At 34.7% G+C, this 19,746-nt stretch overlaps 1 protein-coding gene across 1 annotated transcript in view; it reads right to left on the reverse strand.

Moving 5' to 3' along the window:
• Ncam2 (neural cell adhesion molecule 2) overlaps positions 1–19,746 on the reverse strand; it is a 179,291-nt gene that overhangs the window by 98,555 nt on the left and 60,990 nt on the right. The window contains exon 10 of the mRNA XM_035443597.1: positions 4,475–4,625. Within this exon, the coding sequence (XP_035299488.1) occupies positions 4,475–4,625 (151 nt within the window). The remainder of the gene's footprint in view (positions 1–4,474; positions 4,626–19,746) is intronic.

Here is a 19,746-nt window from a genome sequence, read left to right on the forward strand (position 1 = left end):
GAGTAAGGTGACACCTTTGAAACATCACAAATGAACAGGCAGAGTGCCAAGAAATCTGCTTACTTTGAAACACAAGGAAAAGCTTAATCTTTTAACACTCTTATATCGGTGCTACTATAGTAAATGACACAGGTTTCCAATTAGAACTGGCTTGATTCTTTACAACTGCATTGACACTTACACACTGTATGTTTGGTTTAGGCAGAAAGAATTCCATGTTATCTCCTTTTCACACTCTGTAGTGTTGAAAATTTCCATCATTTTTATGTATTTCTTGACACAAAAGGTGTATGCTAAAAGGATGTCAGACATATGTACTGTATGAGTATTTATCTAAGCCAGTAGTTTCAGCCTCAAGTGTTGATAAGTTTATTATTATAACATTTTATTACTTAAAACACCCTAATATTGATAGATTTCTTTGATCATAATTTATAATTCATTCTGTATTGCTTTTTGTGATCTTTGTTTTAAATTAATGTGACTACATTATAAATTATAATTGTAATTCTCATTCTACTGTTTTAATTATTAAATTATATAGTCTTCCCCTATGAAAGTTATTACATATAGGTATGTTTATTACGTTAGCAAACATGTATGTTCAATAGTTGATAAACAACCCTATCAAAATTAGAGTGTTTTAAGTAGTCCATGCCCTCTTAAAATTATAGTGATTCTCATGCCATAGCTTCTTGAATGCTGCGTTTATGCAAGTGAACCACCACACGTGGCTATTTAATTATTAGATGAGTTATAAATAGAACATAGGGCAGTTCTATGGCTACCATTGATGACCCAATATCAGTCTCACCATTGCCTGTTTCCATGGCTTTATAAGAATCTCAGCACGGGGTGGGGATGTAAAGACATCTATCCACACCCTGCTTAAAACAAATAGAAAACAATATGATGACTCTGTAGACAATAAAGCAAAATCAGAGACATTGCAAACAAACAACCAAACAAACAAATAAAAACCGACTGCTGTCCTGTATCTAGTGTGCTTGCATTTTCTCAGGTTTTGTTCAGCCTGTACCAGTCTAGGCAATCTAGATGCAACAAGTCCAGAGGGCAGAGATTCTTGTAAAGGAGCCAGCCCATGAGGGAAGGAATGAAGGCAATCCTGTGTAGATTTCAGAAATGTCAGTGCCAAAATACTGTGTAAAATGCCACAGAAATGTCAAAAAAGACCCAGACTTTTCCTTCCACTGGTCAGACTAAAGCCAGCAGAGCAAAGATTTAAATGAATGCTAAAGAAAGTAGCAACGTAAATTGAGGTAATTATTAAGTTTTAAAAATAATATTTTTATGAAATGACTCAGAGTTTCAACATCATAATATATACTGTATCCATGAAAGTGTTAAACATTTCTTTATATTCAGTGAACCAGAATAGTACAGCAAATTCCAAAGGGAAAAGGAAATAAGCAGATGTGAACCGGAAAACAACTCATATGTTTAATAAATTGCTGTTTGTTTAAAACTGTTCTTCTAGACAAGCTTTATCTGTGGTGCAGGAGGTAGGAAAAGAACTACTTAAAGTGAGTGAACAAAGAGAAAAGCAGAGAAGAAAGACTGATGTAATAAAACAGAACAAGATTGAATTTTTAAAACAAAAATTAAATAATATCTACAGCAGAACAAAACAGTCACTGTGTGGGCTCTATAACATGGAATGGACTACTGGCTTGTCACTTAAATGAATGAAAAACAAATTAAATGAATTAATCTCCAGATATCTAATGCAGAAGTTTCAAAAGTATCTCATAGGCCTCTGAGATAATTTTAAAAGATGTCATACACATACCTCTGTGTGTGTGAGTGAGTGTGTGTGTGTGTGTGTGTATGTGTGTTTGTGTGTGTTTGTGTGTGTGTGTGTGTGTGTGTGTGTACATGAGACTATGTGCACATGCATGTATACATAGCCACAGATGAAAAAGTGTTTAGGTGGGTGAATTATATCTTTAACTGACCCCAAACTATTCAAGCATATTGACAACTCTAATACAATAGTTTGAAGAATCTCAGTACATCATGTTAGGGAAATTCAAATAAGCTCATATCTGGACACATTCTAATGGAATTGATAAATAATGAAGCAACACATACCCGCAAACTGAAAATAAGGCATAAGCTTTTCCAAGGAAATGCAGAGAAAATCATAGAGATTTCTCTTTAGAAACATAGGCTAAAAGACATAGAAACTATCTCATTGAAGAAAAGTCAAAGGAAATTCACACCAAAACCAGAAAATCTGTTCAGGAACTGAGTGTTCTGGAAATTATCATGGTACACAATGTGAAAAGAAAGCTCAGTGGGACCACACACACTTGTGATCCCAGCCCTCTCTAGGCAGATGTTTAAGGATTACCATGAGTTTCTGTTCATCTTGAACTGCAGAATGATGCAGAGTCATATATGCTAAACTATACAATAACACATGCAAATGAAAAAGAAATGGAGAACAAATAGAAGCCAGGGTGAATAGATTTAGAACATTAAGGATACGGGCAGATCAAAAGGAGACTATGGTGTTCTCTTCAGGTCTTCAAATTATTTGTAACTGGTTAAGATGAATATTATAAGGCTTATATAATGTTGTAAATCAATATCACTGTAATGTATTCCTTAACAATATTCAAATATTAGCTAATAAAGAGGGGTAATTGGAATGTATAAAATTCAACAAATGTCAATATTTGGAATTTGATTAAAACATTGTAAGAAACAGTGATTGTTATATGTCTGTTTTAGAAAATATGAAATATATTAAATAATTTACCCAAGATGCCACATTAAAAACTTTATACGAAGAGTAAAGTGAATCTACAAATTATAAAATTAGGGGAATAATAAAGATATGACAAACATCTTCAAAATAGAAAACAGAAACATAATAGATAATGTCAAATTAAAAAAAAATAAAATTGACAATTTGTAAGAAGTTTATCATCAATCTTAGTAAATCTCCCAGAAAAATAAAGCATTTGTCAACTATGCACACAAATTGAAAACTAAAAAATAGTTCTCAAAGTAAACTGAAAATGAATAGTAGAATTTAACCTAAAATTGAATTTCCAAATCTTAAGGATGAATTATAGATGTTAAGATTCGTAGCAAGATCAAGTATGAAGCAAACTGTAGCAATAAAATTTCAGCATTATAAATTTCATAGATTGCAATCTGGCTATGAAAAAAGATTTTAAATATGCATGATAGATAAAATTATATGTGTACATGTCATTCTTTAACATCTAACTTCAAAAACAATAAGCATATTAAATAATTGGGGATATATAAATTCTATCCATATGATACCAATAGGAATTAGAGACTATATTGATGTACATGTAGGCACGACAGTGAGTGGTGAATGAAATATAAGCATGGCAAATCACACAGTAGGAGAAACTAAGCAAACCATATACTTCATAAACAAGTAAGAGCAAAGTACTTATGGGGCTCAAGTATGTCAACAGGAATCAACCTGGTTTAGGAATAGACAAATGACTACATCAGATACGTCTCTGAAGAAGACATGTAACTGAGGTTTGTGTATTATTAGTCATTCAAAACTTCTGTGGAGTTAATAGCTTTTTTGTTTTGTTTTGTTTTGTTTTTCGAGACAGGGTTTCTCTGTGTAGCTTTGGAGCCTATCCTGGCGCTTGCTCTGGAGACCAGGCTGGCCTCGAACTCACAGAAATCCACCTGCCTCTGCTCCCAAGTGCTGGGGTTAAAGCGTGCACCACCAACGCCTTTCTCTGTATTGCTTTGGAGGCTGTCCTGAAACTCGCTCTGGAGACCAGGCTGGCCTCGAACTCACAGAAATCCACCTGCCTCTGCTCCCAAGTGCTGGGGTTAAAGGTGTGCGCCACCAATGCCTGGTCCCACAGTTTCTTTTTAATTACACTTTTAACAATAATAATTTACAGACAATAAACACACTTTGATGAAGTATAACAATTGACAAATGTCACTGCATTTCATATATATAATGTTGATGCCAATTAATTCAACAAAATTCAGAAGCAATGAAAACACATCTCCGTATCTAGGACTCTGGCCTTCAAACACACACCTACACAGAGAGAGAGAGAGAGAGAGAGAGAGAGAGAGAGAGAGAGAGACATGGACATACACTCTGGCTCACACAAACATATACATGGTTTAAGAATTTGATTATCAAAAACAAGTATGGCTCAGTTGATCTAGCATTTTCCTTCAAATATTTCAAAGGATAATAGTCACTATTTTCTGGTAGTTCACTAAATAGAAATCACTGTGAAATGTACCGGGACTTCCACTAGTTATCTCTAATAGCTGACTGAATGGATATCCATCCTCCTAAAGCCATGCATGGAATAGTGAAAAGAAATGTACTAACTGTTCATTTCGGGTTTCCTATAAAAGTGGTAGTTTCTCGAACCGCCTCAAATAACCATAATTAGGATACACACTGGGTGTGACTTACATTCAATGTCCAGGTGCATGCTCCTCTGGTGCCCACCAATCCTGCTCGCGGCCTCACAGTCATATCGCCCTGAGTCGGATAGCTTCACATCTCTGATGTGCAGGGATGAGTGGCCACGCTGCCCTTTGACTTCTATACGGCCATCTGGGCTCTGTTCACAAACAGTCAGGGGGGAAAATCGCTAGAGTTTACTTGTGTTGATGACACACAAATTCATCACGTTTGTTATGTCAGCATATGAATGAAAACAGGCCGATAACGCATTTAAAAATCAAAGAGTACAGTTTCTGTGTTTGCTGTTTTATGGTATTTGTCTTCTCCTTTTACATGATCAGCTGCTCACAGGGCACTGACATCAACCCCTTTGAATTATCTTTTGGCTGTTATTTTTAATGGTTTTCTCCTTTTATTGAAAATAGTTTCTTTTCCCATATAACACATCCGGATACAGGTCTCCCTCCCTCCACTCCTCCCAGTTCGATTCTACAACCCCTGCCTCCTGGATCTACTCCCTTTCTTTCTCTCCTTAGAAAAGAACAGGATTCTAAAAGATAACAATAAAACATGACAAAATAAAATATAATCATCTACAACAAACAAAAAACCACAGAAGCCAAACAAGGCAAATCAACAGAAGGAAAAGAGCCCAAGAGAAGGTATGAGAACCAGGCACCCTCTTTGTCACACACTAAGAGGTCCCATAAAATCACTAAACTGAAAGTTGTAACATACTCAGTGGACCTGCTGCAGACTTGTGGAGGTTGTGTGCTTGCTTCTTTGTCCTCCGTGTGGATGATTTCTTATGTGACTGAATTTAAAGTAAATGTCTATATATTTCTGAAATGTTATCATAATTTTGGTGTCATCAAACTTCAATTCATGTGAAAAATGCTTTTATCCAACATTAAATTGATTATGGGGCAGAGTAAGACTCACTTTTGTTTTGTAATTTTATCAATGTAGTTCTTACATTATCAGATGCTGACAGGTTACTTAGTCTTTCCTTCTACCAGAAAAAGCAATCTTCTCAAACAACTTTGATAATGACTTCTACACCAAAAATATACTTTCTCACTCACAAAAAGACAGTGTAGTTAGAGAAAATATGACATTCTCATGCCAAATTATTAAACTGTGGGAAAGAACAACAACAAAAAGAAAGAATTCATACAATATAAAAAGAATGAGAAAACCAAAATGTCAACTTATATATTACCTACACAAGGTAACTAATTCATTCTCCACAACTGCACAGGGATCTCTTGACCCTTCAGGAGCAAGTGTTCATCTCTTATCCAGCAGAACTAGCTTTCCTTCAGTAAGCATTTCTTTCTCTTTGTTTTCAAGGTGCCCCAAATCCCCCAGTTTTCTCATGTTTTCCTGTGTCTGGCTACTCCTTAGACTGTCCATGCAGACCCTTGACTTTGGAGCAATCCCCAAATGCCTGTCTGCATTTCTTTTCTTTTCTTTTCTTTTCTTTTCTTTTCTTTTCTTTTCTTTCCTTTCCTTTCCTTTTCTTTTCTTTCCTTTCCTTTTCTTTCCTTCCCTTCCCTTCCCTTCCCTTCCCTTCCCTTCCCTTCCCTTCCCTCCCCTTCCCTTCCCTTCCCTTCCCTTCCCTTCCCTTCCCTTCCCTTTCCTTTCCTTTCCTTTTCTTTTCTTTTCTGAATACCCCACTTAGGACGTCAAAGTCCTGCCACTATCTAAGCTGATAATTTCTCTCTATTTTCTCCTCCCGGGACCTCTCCTCACCAGGATCTCCAGAAGCAGGTATTTTACTTTAAGAACACAGGTATACGATATGCATCCCAATTGGCATGGTTTTTGCATAGATTCTTCACTTTGTTTTCAGATAAAGTCCTCTGTGCAGCCCAGGCTGCCCTCAAATTTTCGGGGCTCCTTTATCTCTTATTTAGGGAATTAAAATGTTAATCGGCATGCCCACAATCATACAGGTCTCAAAGTATCTCCTTCAAATAACTCAGTGAGATCTGTTTTTTTCTTCCCATGTTAGGAACTTTTGGCATGCCCTGCACAGTATCCTATGCTTTGCCTTAGATAATTATTTGGAATTTAATTGATTGATGAATTTTCTAAAGCTGTCATCTTTCTTCGGCAGTAACTTTGTGTCAGTCAATCAGTCCGCTCTGTGCTCCAGCTCTCTGGCCTTGACTTGCCCCTCTATGAAAGATACTGATATGTGTCTCTTGATTTCAGAGGGAACAGGTACATTGTTAGATTGAATGCTACCCAAATAACTTTCAAACTCTGCAGAACGCACAGATGTGTTTCTTATGTTCTCTGACCAAAACCATATCAAATGCATAAAGTGTCTCTTGTGTTACTAGGAATATTTTTTATCAGCAGTATTTTATTTTCATAATAAATCCATGAATATTTCATCTCACCTTGGCTGTATAACTGCAAATATCATCACTTCCCAAGTAAACTCCAATCCCTCAGCCTGACACTTAAGGACCTCTGTGTGTTGTCACCTTTCTGTTCGAGCACATTTTACAATTTGAATACCATCAACTCAAATTATTTCAAATTACTTTTACTGTCCTGAATATCCTGAGCTTTCTCCGAATACTCTCACACCCTTGTCTCAAACTATGTCACCTTCATTGCTTCTAGCATCCATATTTACACAGCAAGATTCTCCTATCCATCTCTTAATTTATCCACAAAATTTCTTTACTATTCAAGAGAGTCTTGTGTGCCTGAAAAATGAGTACGACAGTTTTGACCTCTACATTTTGCTTGGGACCAATACTTTTACTAAACTATTTTTAAAATTCCAGACCCTCTAACACACAGTAAAACTATAATTGAATAAGTGTGAGACAATTTCAGGTTTGTTTTATGGCCATATACCACAAAATACTGTCTACAACAGAAAAAAAATGCATTCTAATAATTTTGTAAACCAAATTAAGTCATTTACAAGCAGCTGAATAAAGAAACACGTATTGTTATTTGTTATCAAGTAAGAACTTGTATTGGAGTTTATTAGAATGCAGCAGGCAGTTATAGTGTTAATAACTGGTTGCTCACTTGTTGCTCTTCCAGGTGACCCAGCTTCAAGCCAAGGCCCATGTTGCTACTCACAACTGTCCATAACTGCAGTCTCAGGGGATCCATCACCCTCTAGTGGTCTCTGCAAGCACTGCATGCCCTTGGCACATAGTCACATGCAGGCCAAATACCAACACACTTTTAATACAACACAATAATTATTTTCCTTTAAAAGTCAGTATACAATATCTGTTCTGTTAAATAAAGTATTGTTTGTCAACATTATTTAAAAGGGAGTTTTAAGATATTAGTTGTTCCTAAAAAATAAATACACTCCCCCTTTTTTATAGCACAAAGCAGATTATATAGAATTTGACTTGGAAAAATCCTCTTAATGTATGCAAAGTTAACATCAATCTGTAGTAGAAATGCTGATTTTTAATATAGTTATAACAGTATAACAAACACTTGATAAGTAAGAAAGACTTTTAAAAATATGTGCTTCGTTGAAAACAGAGTCATTTTCAGCTCTAACTAAGGCTTTGTAAAGTTCACTATGGGCATTAGACTAGAAGACCAAAGTCATTCCTTCTTATATCTGACATTCAAAAGGACATCTCTCTCTTTGTGCTACAAAAAGGCATTACACAAATCAGAAAGAAAATTCATTTATATCTTGGCTTTCTTTCAACACTGCCTGAAGATTCATTTAAGACATCTGATATTTGATTGTGACAGGTTAATGGGCATTTTAGCTGCCTATCTAGTACTTCCAGGTTCTACCACTGAATGAAGTAAGATGATTAGAAAGGGAAGTGTCTGCCTGAACATTGTCATTTCTGCCCTTCATAGAAATGAACTCCCTGCAGTTTGACTCAAAGTTTCTTCCTTTGCCTTTCTAGAAGGTCATTTAAGAGAGGCTTATTGTGTAACCATCCCATAGTTTTATAAAGCGATTATACATAGAGCTTGCTATTATTTCCATAATCTATTACAGAATACTGTCATCTAGATTTAGTTAAAAATCTCACACATTTTTACAAATTGTTACCACAAAACAATTGAAATTATAAGAAAGGACCCTTATCTACAAAAACCCTTATATTTATGTCATAAAATGACCTTGACCTTCATTACAAATTCAGAATCCATGTGTCACATGGAACACACTTGAGATGACAATTCTTCTTCTTTCCTCTTTGGTACCATATCTGTAAAAACCTAGTGCTTCTATTGTATTCCCAGTGGTTATTTATTTATTGTCAAGGAGTCATTGCAAAGCCTACTCTGACTTTGAACTGTTGTTTCTTCAGCTTCCAGGGTGCTCCTATTTCAGTTACTCAGTTTTCAAGAATTTGAGAGTTGGATGAAGCAAGTCACTGGCTCCATAACTCTGTAGTTTTCTTCACTTATCCTATGTTAAGCATGTTGTCCACATACAGTGCTAATCACAGATAGAGTAGGCTTTTTCCTTAGTGATATCCCAGCTTCAGGGAGAATATCTGAGTACCACAAAAATTAATTTTACCCTGGAGAACACCACAACTTCATTTAAGGATTACAGACAAATATGGTAGAATCAGACTGATGCTCACTGAACACCTAAAATGTGGGTTAAGTTCTTAAAATGATAACTTGATGGTGCTGAGAAAAGGATTTAAAGCAAATGTCTTAAGGGCATATAAGAGAAACAAAAGACCCTACTGGCGCACTTGGGAGTAAGGGGATGAGGGCAAATCTTCTGAGTCAGGCAGGTGAGAAGAGTGCCTGACCATAGAATGTAAGAAGACTGCAGAACACTGGGCCCAATTATACAACCCTGCTGCTAGCCTTGTTTCTAATACCATTGCATTCCTATTGATGTCACTTAAATTCGGTTTCAAATATTAAGACAAAAAAAAAAAAACAAAGCAGGATTGCTAAACACATCAGCAGGAACACACTCCCAAGCTCATTACAAAGGAATTGTCTAATTTTTAAGAATTATATGAATATTTCATTGACCAATCCTAGTGGTTGTACCATGATTTTAGCAGAAACATTCCCTTTGTTCTGTACAAGATTTCTCTGTACTATTAGCATTAATTTTCTTTTCCTCATGGCTCCATCCATGCATCATAATTTCATTCCTATTTTCATTTCATTAAATGACTTTTTGTGCAATTACTTTTCATCTTTTTTTTTTTTTTTGATTTTTCGAGACAGGGTTTCACTGTGTAGCTTTGGAGCCTATCCTGGCACTCACTCTGGAGACCAGGCTGGCCTCGAACTCACAGATATCTGCCTGCCTCTGCCTCCCAAGTGCTGGGATTAAAGGCATGTGCCACCAATGCCCGGCCTACTTTTCACCTTGAAAGCATAAATACATGTAATAAAGAGTAAGATGTGATGGGGAATGTAGTTCTGTGTATATGTTTATCTTACTGGTTGATGAATAAGACACTGTTGGCCAATAGGGCAGAAAGATAGGTGGGACCAGGAGACAAGGAGGATTCTGGGAAGTGTAGGCAGAGAGGAATCATCGTGTGATCCTAGGAAGTAACATAGCTGGGCAGAATCTGCCACTAGCTTGCCATAGAGGTTCGGAGGTCTGTGTAGACAGGCAGGAAGTGATGTAGCTGGGGAGAAAGAGAATATAAGCAGGGACAAACAGGAAATCATGCTCTTCTCTTCTCTGTGGAGACATTGAACAGTCAAGATTTAGGATGCCAGAGAAGTATGAGGTCCCTGAACCTTTCTCCAGTAAGATAAGACCACGTGGCTGGGCGTTGGTGGCACACACCTTCAATCCCACCACTCGGGAGGCATAGGCAGGTGGATCTCTGTGAGTTTGAGGCCAGCCTGGCCTCCACAGAGAGTGCCAGGATAGGATTCAAAGCTACACAGAGAAACCCTGTTTCGAAAAAAAAAAAAAAAAAAAAAAAGAACACGTGGAGATACTTAGATTAATAGAAATGGATAACTAGTTAAGACAGAGCTATCCAATAAGAAGCCATAGCTAGTGTCCAAAAGTTTCATAATTAATATAGCATCCGGCATGTTCATTTGAGGCTCAAGGGCCACGGGACTTCCCAGGCCAGAAATGAGAATCTTTCATGTTACAAGATAGGCTATAAAAATCCCTAATATTATTTTTTTCATAGGGTCCAATACCATTCTCTTTCTTTATACTTACAATCAATAGTTTATTGAAAAATATAAGGATTAAATAAGTTTATAAAAGGTATCACACACATATAATAATGGTACTTATCTGATCCCACTCAGATGTTTAAAAGTGATAGCACCTCTATGTCAATAATATATCATTAGAGAGCTCTTAGAACCCTTTTCTAGACACATCACAATCTCCATATTTTCCTTGATGCTAAACTGCATATTATTAGTATTATTTGCTAGGTTCTGGAGATCGAAATGTGCCTAAGAAGATCACAGTCATTAGACTCCAAGGCTGACAGCTTCAGAGGAAAGGACAGCAAATCACAGTCCATACTAGTGTAGATAAACCAAGTATAACAAGGTGGTTTGCATATGGGAACACAACAAGTAGGTATTATTTGTTGATACTGTAAGAAAAAAATACAAGTAAGTCACACATTTGCAAGAGCCACATTAAGTAAAATTGATGTTTCATGTTTACAATTGCCATAGATTTTAAGGTTACTTCCAAATTACATAAAACCAAACCTGGACCTCTGTAGAGTTGTACACCCACAAAGTTAGCCTGGACTAAGCTAAAGAGCTGGGAAAATGGGAACTGAAAGATATAAACCAATACTTGAAAGATGACAAAATATTCATTGGACTGATATAACATCAGTGGAGATAGAAAATTCTTTATGAACTGGAGGAGTTAAAAGAAGTAACAATACACAAAACTGTGAAAAGGAATCTACAATGCAGAAGGAAATGAAACATCATCATAAAAGATGATGAACACCACTAACCTTCATGAAAATGCCACTGTGGATATCCTACCTGCCAATAACACTATAATAAAAGGAAATACTTTCAAATGAGGTGAGGACATGGAGAAATTGGATCTAGCATGCATTGCTCTTGAGGATGTAAAGTGGTGTAGGGATGTTAGATAAAGAGAGTGTCTCAAACATGTAAACAAACACTGGTGATAAAGTCTTTGTTTATAACTCATGATTGCAAATGCCAAAATGAAAGAATGGTTTTTGTTTGTTTGTTTGGTTGGTTGGTTTTTTTTTTGTTTTTTTTTTTTTTTTTTTTTTTTTTTTTTTTTTTTTGGTTTTTCGAGACAGGGTTTCTCTGTGTAGCTTTGGAGCCTATCCTGGTACTCACTCTGGAGACCAGGCTGGCCGCGAACTCACAGAGATTCGCTTGCCTCTGCCTCCTGAGTGCTGGGATTAAAGGCGTGTGTCACCAACGCCCTGTATGAATGGGTTTTCTACATTGCTGTGGATAGCAATTCATCTATAAAATAATTATCAATGAAAAGGCATTATTATACATATCTCATGATGGAAAATTGTGAAAATAAAATAAAAATAAACTGAACTTCCTAAACTGGTAGAAATTTTACATTGACACACACACAAAAAAAAAGAACGTTTAAAGCGGTGTAACATGGAAACAATTTTAATATAAAACAATGTAAATAAGAAAATGGTGCAAATTTGGTTGCTATGTTTTATCTGTGTGTGTTAGTGTAAATACAAATGCATAAATGGATAACCTTTAGAAGGTTTAACATAAGAATTCCTTTGCATGAGAAAAAAGAATCCATACCACTAGCCATAGAAAGAACTACACTTATCATCATTTGCAATATCTAATATTTCTTTATTATATTCTTTTTTCTAATGTTATTTAAAATCACATGCCAAAGAGGTTTAGGATGAATTTTTCCAGTGATCCATATTAATTCCAAGATGATAGAAATTAACTGGAAAAATTGTTATCAGGAAAATGTTTGGTGAAGAGTGTTTAGAACCTATGAAGGAATCCAGATTTTTACATTGCTATATGAAAACATAACATGCAAGAAAGACCCTGTATCCCTAATAGTGCAGGGAAATACAGATTTGAAAAGTATTCACTAATTATAGTACAAGACAGAATGTTGTTACTGTTATGAAGATGTATCAAAAGTTACATTATTTAATGGTAAAAATGTACAATATACTGTCTCATGGTGGTGATCACACCAGAAAGGGCAGCTGTTTCCTATTATTAAATCAGGGGTGGAAAAAGCCATAATAAATCTTTATGACTGTCTATGGCTTGGAGATCTCCTACTTCTGTGAACTTGCAGATGAGATAGTGTGTCCCAAATAATCTTATCTTACACATAAAATAACTCTTAGTTCTCAAAGCAAGTTAAAGAATCTATATTCATTATATGTTTAATAAACAGATGCATGGACACTCCAAGATTTCATTTGGTCTGAAATTTTGATAACTAAATTATTAAAACAATTAGCAATCTTCTAGACATAGTAAACTTCAAAATTAATTGCAGAGGGGGGTAAAAAGAGCCAATATGGTATATTATTCTATTCATATTTTAACATTTAAGATGACTTCTTTTTTGGCTGCTACATTATACTCTCTGTAATTTTATATATAATTTATCAAAAGGATCTATCATTCGATGTGAAAATCACAGTATTTAATACATTTATAAAATAGGTAGACTATATATAATACCAATTTTGTTTGTCATTTAAAGGACTCTCAAAAACCTAAACATAATTTGAAACCCTTAATATTATCACCATACTTATGATTTAAAATGCAGGCTATTTTTCAAGCTTTATATATTTGATATGACAGTAAATTTGCAGTATACATGGCTTGAAGGGGATTTGTTAAGTTTCATTTGATTAAATGAAGTTATTGTAATATAGGATATAAGGAAATACAAGAGTAAAGGGATGAGAAGAGTGGCCAGTCTGTAAACAAATTGAATCCTAGGAGAATATGAACAGTTTAGAAACAGAGGAGTTAAATTTCCTGGCTTTACCAAAATGGACTGTGGTAGCTACTTTAATGAGAAAACATGGAAGAGGCTGGATATATTGAAGCTCCTTCATATTTATAGCATTGACATTTCAAGTGATGATGATACTTAGATCAAGGCAATAATAAGGAGATACTTAGATGGGATTACATTAGAAATTTGCTATAATAATGTGTGTGATTAAAATAATAGACAGGAATTGGATTTCACCAAGAATTTAGACCATTTATGATGGAAGGAAAATACTGTAATTTAATGAGACTAAGACTAATAAAGAATAGGTGTTTGGATAAGAAGCTTCCAAGTTTGGACTGGATGGCTCATAATGTTTATTTAATATAGAAATTGAGTTATTCAGTGGAGTGGTCGAAGGTGGAATTTGGAAGCCTTCACAATCCCGCTGTTGGTTAAATGTTGAAAGACTAAGGAAGTGGTTACATTTAGAGATACCGAAGCATGAGGCCCAAACAAATGTCTTTGGTTAAACAGAAATCAAATGTGAATTTAAGATATTGGAGAATTATTATGAGAGAAGCAAACAAGGGAATCCAAGGAAATAAAAAACACACTTCAATCAAAAGATATTTTACTAGATATACTACTATCTTACCATGGAATGAAAGATAAGAACTGGTGGCTTAGCATTAGGTTTACAAGATGAAACTGTCAGAGTGTGAGCAAGACAGCATCACCAAAGCTTGACTGGAGTACAGGTAAAAGGAAACTTGAGGGAAATGTATTGAGAATAACTTTAAAATGTGCTCCATATACAAGAGAGATGAGGTTGCTTTGTTTGTTTGTGTTTTGTTTTGTTTGGTTTGGTTCGGTTCGGTTTTCGAGACAGGGCTTCTCTGTGGCTTTGGAGGCTGACCCGGAATTAGCTCTTGTAGACCAGGCTGGACTTGAACTCACAGAAATCTGCCTGCCTCTACCTCACAAGTGCTGGGATTAAAGGCATGTGCCACCAACGCCTGGTATTTTGAATCTCTGTATCTACATATACATCTGTTTATCTATATCTGAAAAATCTATATCTTCTCTTTGTTCATTGATAGCAACAAGCATTTTAATACTGATTAGAATCATCAAGGATAGATAATCTAAAAATATTAATAGGAAATCCTTCCATTAATATTCATGTCACCTGTGTCCTACTATTTTGTCTAATTAAATATTATTGAATTTAAAGATAATTGGTTTGTATATAATCTGCTCTCAAAGAGCTTTTACACAGATCCTTCATATTTATTATTTCTCCATTTATCTTCCAATTTCTCCATCCCCTACCCAACGATGGTTGAACTTTTCTATTTTCCATATTGCCCATCTTTAATTTAATTTTATCTGAATATCTTAATGTATCCCTGTTAATGCATTTACCTCTAAGGACTGTAGTTTTCTGGCTTCCATATCATATAATGAATGAGATAATTCAAAGAATAAATGAATTTTTAAGTGCTGATAAGACATGAGTTGATGATGTTCACCATCTGTTGAAGATGGCTCTTACCACTAATGGGTATTATATTGATTATACTCCTACTTTTGCTTTTGCTTGTTTTCTGTACATCTGTAGTCATACAGAATACCATATAAAATGACTGTTATCCAAAAGTAACAAATAGATGGGCGGTGGTGGTGCACACCTTTAGTCCCAGCACTCAGGTGGCAGAGGCAGGCAGATTTCTGTGAGTTCGAGACCAACCTGGTCTACAGAGCTAGTGCCAGGACAGCCTCCAAAGCCACAAAGAAACTCTGTCTCAGAAAAAAAAAGTAACAAATGCTGATGTTGGTTTAGGAGAATGGCATACTGCTGACAGGAATGTAAGTGAGGACAGCTATTATGGAGAAGATTGTAGAGGTTTCTATAGTAACTTCAAAGTGACCGACCACCCTAACTGGGAGGATAGTAAAAGGAAATGAAATCATCAAACCAAGATAACACTTCACTCTAATGTTTATTCTGGCAGTGTTCAGAGTAGAAAATACATAGAACCTACCCGAGTGTGAACTGATGGATGAAAGAGTAAGAAAATGTGCTGTACATAGACAATGCAATATCTGGAAATAAGGAAAAAATCAAATCTTGCCATTTGCAGCAAAAAGGAAAAGAACTGAAAGATATTATGCAAAGTGGAATAAGACTGACAGAGAATAACAAATGCCTCATGTTTTCTCTCCTAAAATAAACAATAAAAGTTGGAATTAACTTACCAAATACTGATTCCTGGAGAACAAGAGAGACCAAGGTATAAAGGTAGTTTGTATAAGAGGTACTAAAAACAGTTAGATGGGAGGGAACAAGTTTTAGTGTTTTGTACTGAAATGAGATCACTAACTACAATCAGATGTGATATAAATTTGTGGGTCACAACTCCTTTGGGTATCAAACGGTCCTTTGTCAGGTATTGCCTAAGAAAGACCATTGGAAAACACAGATATCGATATTACAATTCCTGGGAGCAGCAAAATAATAGTTATGAAGTAGCAATGAAAATAATTGTATGGTTGGGATTTACCACAACATGAGAAACTGTGTTAGAGGGCTGTAGCATTAGGAAGGGGGAGAACTATGAAGTAACTTATTAAATTGTGTATTAAGATCTTGAAGGTTCAAAATATAAGTAAAAATAGGCATTAGATATGCTTGTTATCCTTAATGTTCAATGTGTGTTTTATGGATGTATTGAAATATGATTTTAAATTCCATAAATAGGTACACTAAAGCCATATACAAATTAGATTTTAAAGCAAAAGAAGAAAAATAGGCCAGGAAAATGTGAGATGAATACTGAAATCACTTCATTCGATGAGTCACAATTTTAAACTCAGCATTCCAAACAATTGTGATCTTTCCTCTGCTAAGTTTAGCTGTCCCATCATCAATTGAGAATAAGTATAGTACTAAATATAACCATGATGGATTATGATTCATAAAGAATAAAAAGACTGTGTGGTATACATCAAATAATGGTGACTGAACAGGCAATGGAATTTAAAATATAGATTAAAGAAAGTGAACAAGGTAGATTAATATTATCCATAGAAAAATCTACACATTTAGAACTAACATGGCCCTCCATAATGTGAAGAAAATAATTAGATTGGTTATTAAATATGCCTGTAAAACCATTTACAATCCAAGAGAAAAGGCTTCAAAATAAACATGCTGTTTTACAGATTATGAAACACAAGCTATGATATCTTCCAGAGAGATAGATTTCAGGAATATATTAAACACAAGAAAAAGTGTGTTGTGCACAATATCTATTTTTCTAAATAAGCACAAGTTATATAACACTTAGGTGATAAGTGTTAATTGAAAACTTGCCTTATAAAACTAAGATTATTCTATGATAGTCTATGGGCCCAAAATAATTGAAGTATGAGATTAATGAATAAGGATAATAAAAATGAGAATGTGATCGATTTCATTGATCAACTTTCATGTTCAATATTACTACATGAACTTATTTTTGTGCAAACTTTGACAATAGAGTTCATTGACATATTTTCTTATAATCATTACAGTTACATATATATATGTGCATATATATATATTATGTCTATATATCAAATAATTAACTTTTTCTGATCTACATTTGACAGAATTGTCAACTAATGTACCTTGCTAGATATACACTCATTAAAACTAATACCTTTGGGTTGAATTTATTTAAAAGTATTTGTAAAATGGACTCGTACATTTCAAAGTTACATTTCATTCTAGGAGTATTTTTAATTAGCTAATTTCTTAACATTCACTGGTACCCTATATAATTATAATTATGGCTAAATTAATTTTTAGAAAATTATTTCAGAAGTATATCAAACTAATTCCTGAGAACAAGAACACATTGTCTAAATTACCTATAGGTAATTTATAGCACTTATAAAAAACACAGTACGTTTTTGCAGCAAAAACTTAATGATGTCTCCCATATATAATACTTGCAAAATGGGAATTGCTAGTCTATTGTCTTACAAAAATGATTCTTTATCAAATAAAAAATCTCATAAATTGAAAATCTATGATTTATTTGCTTCTTTACAGTCATGTCCTAGAATTCTTTCATAATCATCTTTTTTAGAAGGCCTCATTTTACATATGACTAGAACTTCTTATAATCTTTATTCAAGCTATGGGCTGGAAAAGAGTTCAGAAAGTTGTAAATGATTGAAAACTCACCTCTTAGCCAGCTCAGGGGCATCAAGGAAGATTTCCAGCACAGCTAATTATATTCTACCACCTACATCAGATGGGGAATAGAAGTATCAGTCCTGCCTATTGCCCAGCAGGGACCTATATTATTGCTCTCAGAGCACTAGCATGAAAAAATGCATTAGGTGTATCCTAAAAATGTCACTCTAATAAAAAATTTCTTCAGAGAATCACATTATGTCTGCAAAGAAAAAATACAGGTGTAAAAATCTACACATATCAGGAATAGGTCATGTGCTCTTTATCATAATTCTCTACAGTCAGAATTTGGCTCCTTTTTGCATTAAAAAGACTTTACCAAAGTCATAATAATTTTCTACTGGTTGAGTTATAGCAGAAAGTTAAAAAGGCATAGGGAATTTGAAAAATACAATTCTATGTAGCATCATTTAAAAATCACGAGGTAAATATTAGTGGTTATCTAGCCTTAAATAAGGTCAGATTACCAGAATCAGGATTTATCTTAAAATAATCTCTAAAGATAAAGCACAGTATTATTAGTCAAGGTAATGTTAAAGAATCTAGGGAGTGTATACAGGATGGCCTGAAGTTTAAGTTTACTTTATGTCACCGAGTAGTATTTCATCAAGTCCAGCATACTATGTTATGTCAACTTAGAATGCCAACAACAGAATTAGGAAGCCAGGAGTTATATAACTTAATACACTTCATGCACCATTCTAAGTAGAATTGCATTTTACATCAAAATCTAAACATTTTTGTTAAACAGATGCTTCTTACAGTATGCATAAATGTTCATGTGTGTGTGTATGTCTGTATGTGTGTATAAGCTTGCACATAAATGATAGAAGAAATAGAGTGGTCTCAAATATATGGGATATTTTTATAATGTAAGCACAAAAAGCATCCCAGACCACCTTAACATGAAGTACAGCTCTTTTATTTCCTCATCTCCCAATATTTTTTATATGCAGTAATCACACTATGTGACCTAGTGTGAGATTCTGTCCATGTATACAATTAACAAACTGAATATAATATTCCAAACTACTTGTCATTATTTTATGTCTAGAGACTTTATTTCATCTCTTCAAAATAGTAAAAGTGTGGAATTGGATACTTTGAACTTGGTTCCCCCTACTGTTTCCTAAACTTACATTAGGTTTAGTAGACTTAGAAGAGGAGTGTTTAGTTAAACACAAGCAAGAAAGACTCATGGAAGGCCCTGTGTGTGCAGCTTTGTAACTGACTGTGGTGTAGAGACTCCTTCAAGAAACATAATTTCATTATAGCATTGATTCAAACCATTAGAAAAGCAGAATATCAAGGGAAACAAAGATTCAAGATCCCCTAATGAGACATTTCTTCAAATGTGAAGATTTTTCTTTTAGACATTGATGATCTTTTGTTATGCTAGATATAGTCAATGGAAGGCACATTTACTTATCTGAATTTAGGTATAGCATTATGTATAATCCCTGACTGTGGCTGTTAAGAAGTCTATGTAATATTTTCATCATTTTCAACTTCCATTTTCATATTATCAACCATAGAAAGAAAAAAATATCTACTTCAAATGTACATGTGAAAATCCAAGATATTTGAACATGTACTATCATGTGTTAAAATATTTTATTAAACTAATTTCTTGAGTGATTCTGAGTTTTAAAATAGTCATAAAAATTTTGCATTTCATATTAAAATTATCTTCTTGAACTTTGACCTCAGTTTTCAAATGTATAGTCATTTTTTTTCTAATGACATTTGAAATTTGTAGGCAAATAGATGGAACTAGAAAAAAGCATCCTGAGTGAGGTAACCCAGACCCAGAAAGACAAACATGCTATGTACTCACTAATAAATGGATATTAGATGTAAGGCAAAGGATACCCAGGCTATAGTCCACAACCCCAGAGAAACTAGGAAAAGAGGGGGACCCACATGGAAGCTCCAGGAAGGGAAAATAGTTAAGAAATCCTAGGTAAACTGGTGGGGGGTAGATGAGAGGCGATGGGGGATGAAAACATGAAGGATCAAGAAAACTGAGTTGGGGGAGGAATGGAGGGGAACAGCAATGAAAGA

The sequence above is a fragment of the Cricetulus griseus genome, chromosome 4 (assembly GCF_003668045.3).
Source record: "Cricetulus griseus strain 17A/GY chromosome 4, alternate assembly CriGri-PICRH-1.0, whole genome shotgun sequence".
Taxonomy (NCBI): Eukaryota; Metazoa; Chordata; class Mammalia; order Rodentia; family Cricetidae; genus Cricetulus; species Cricetulus griseus.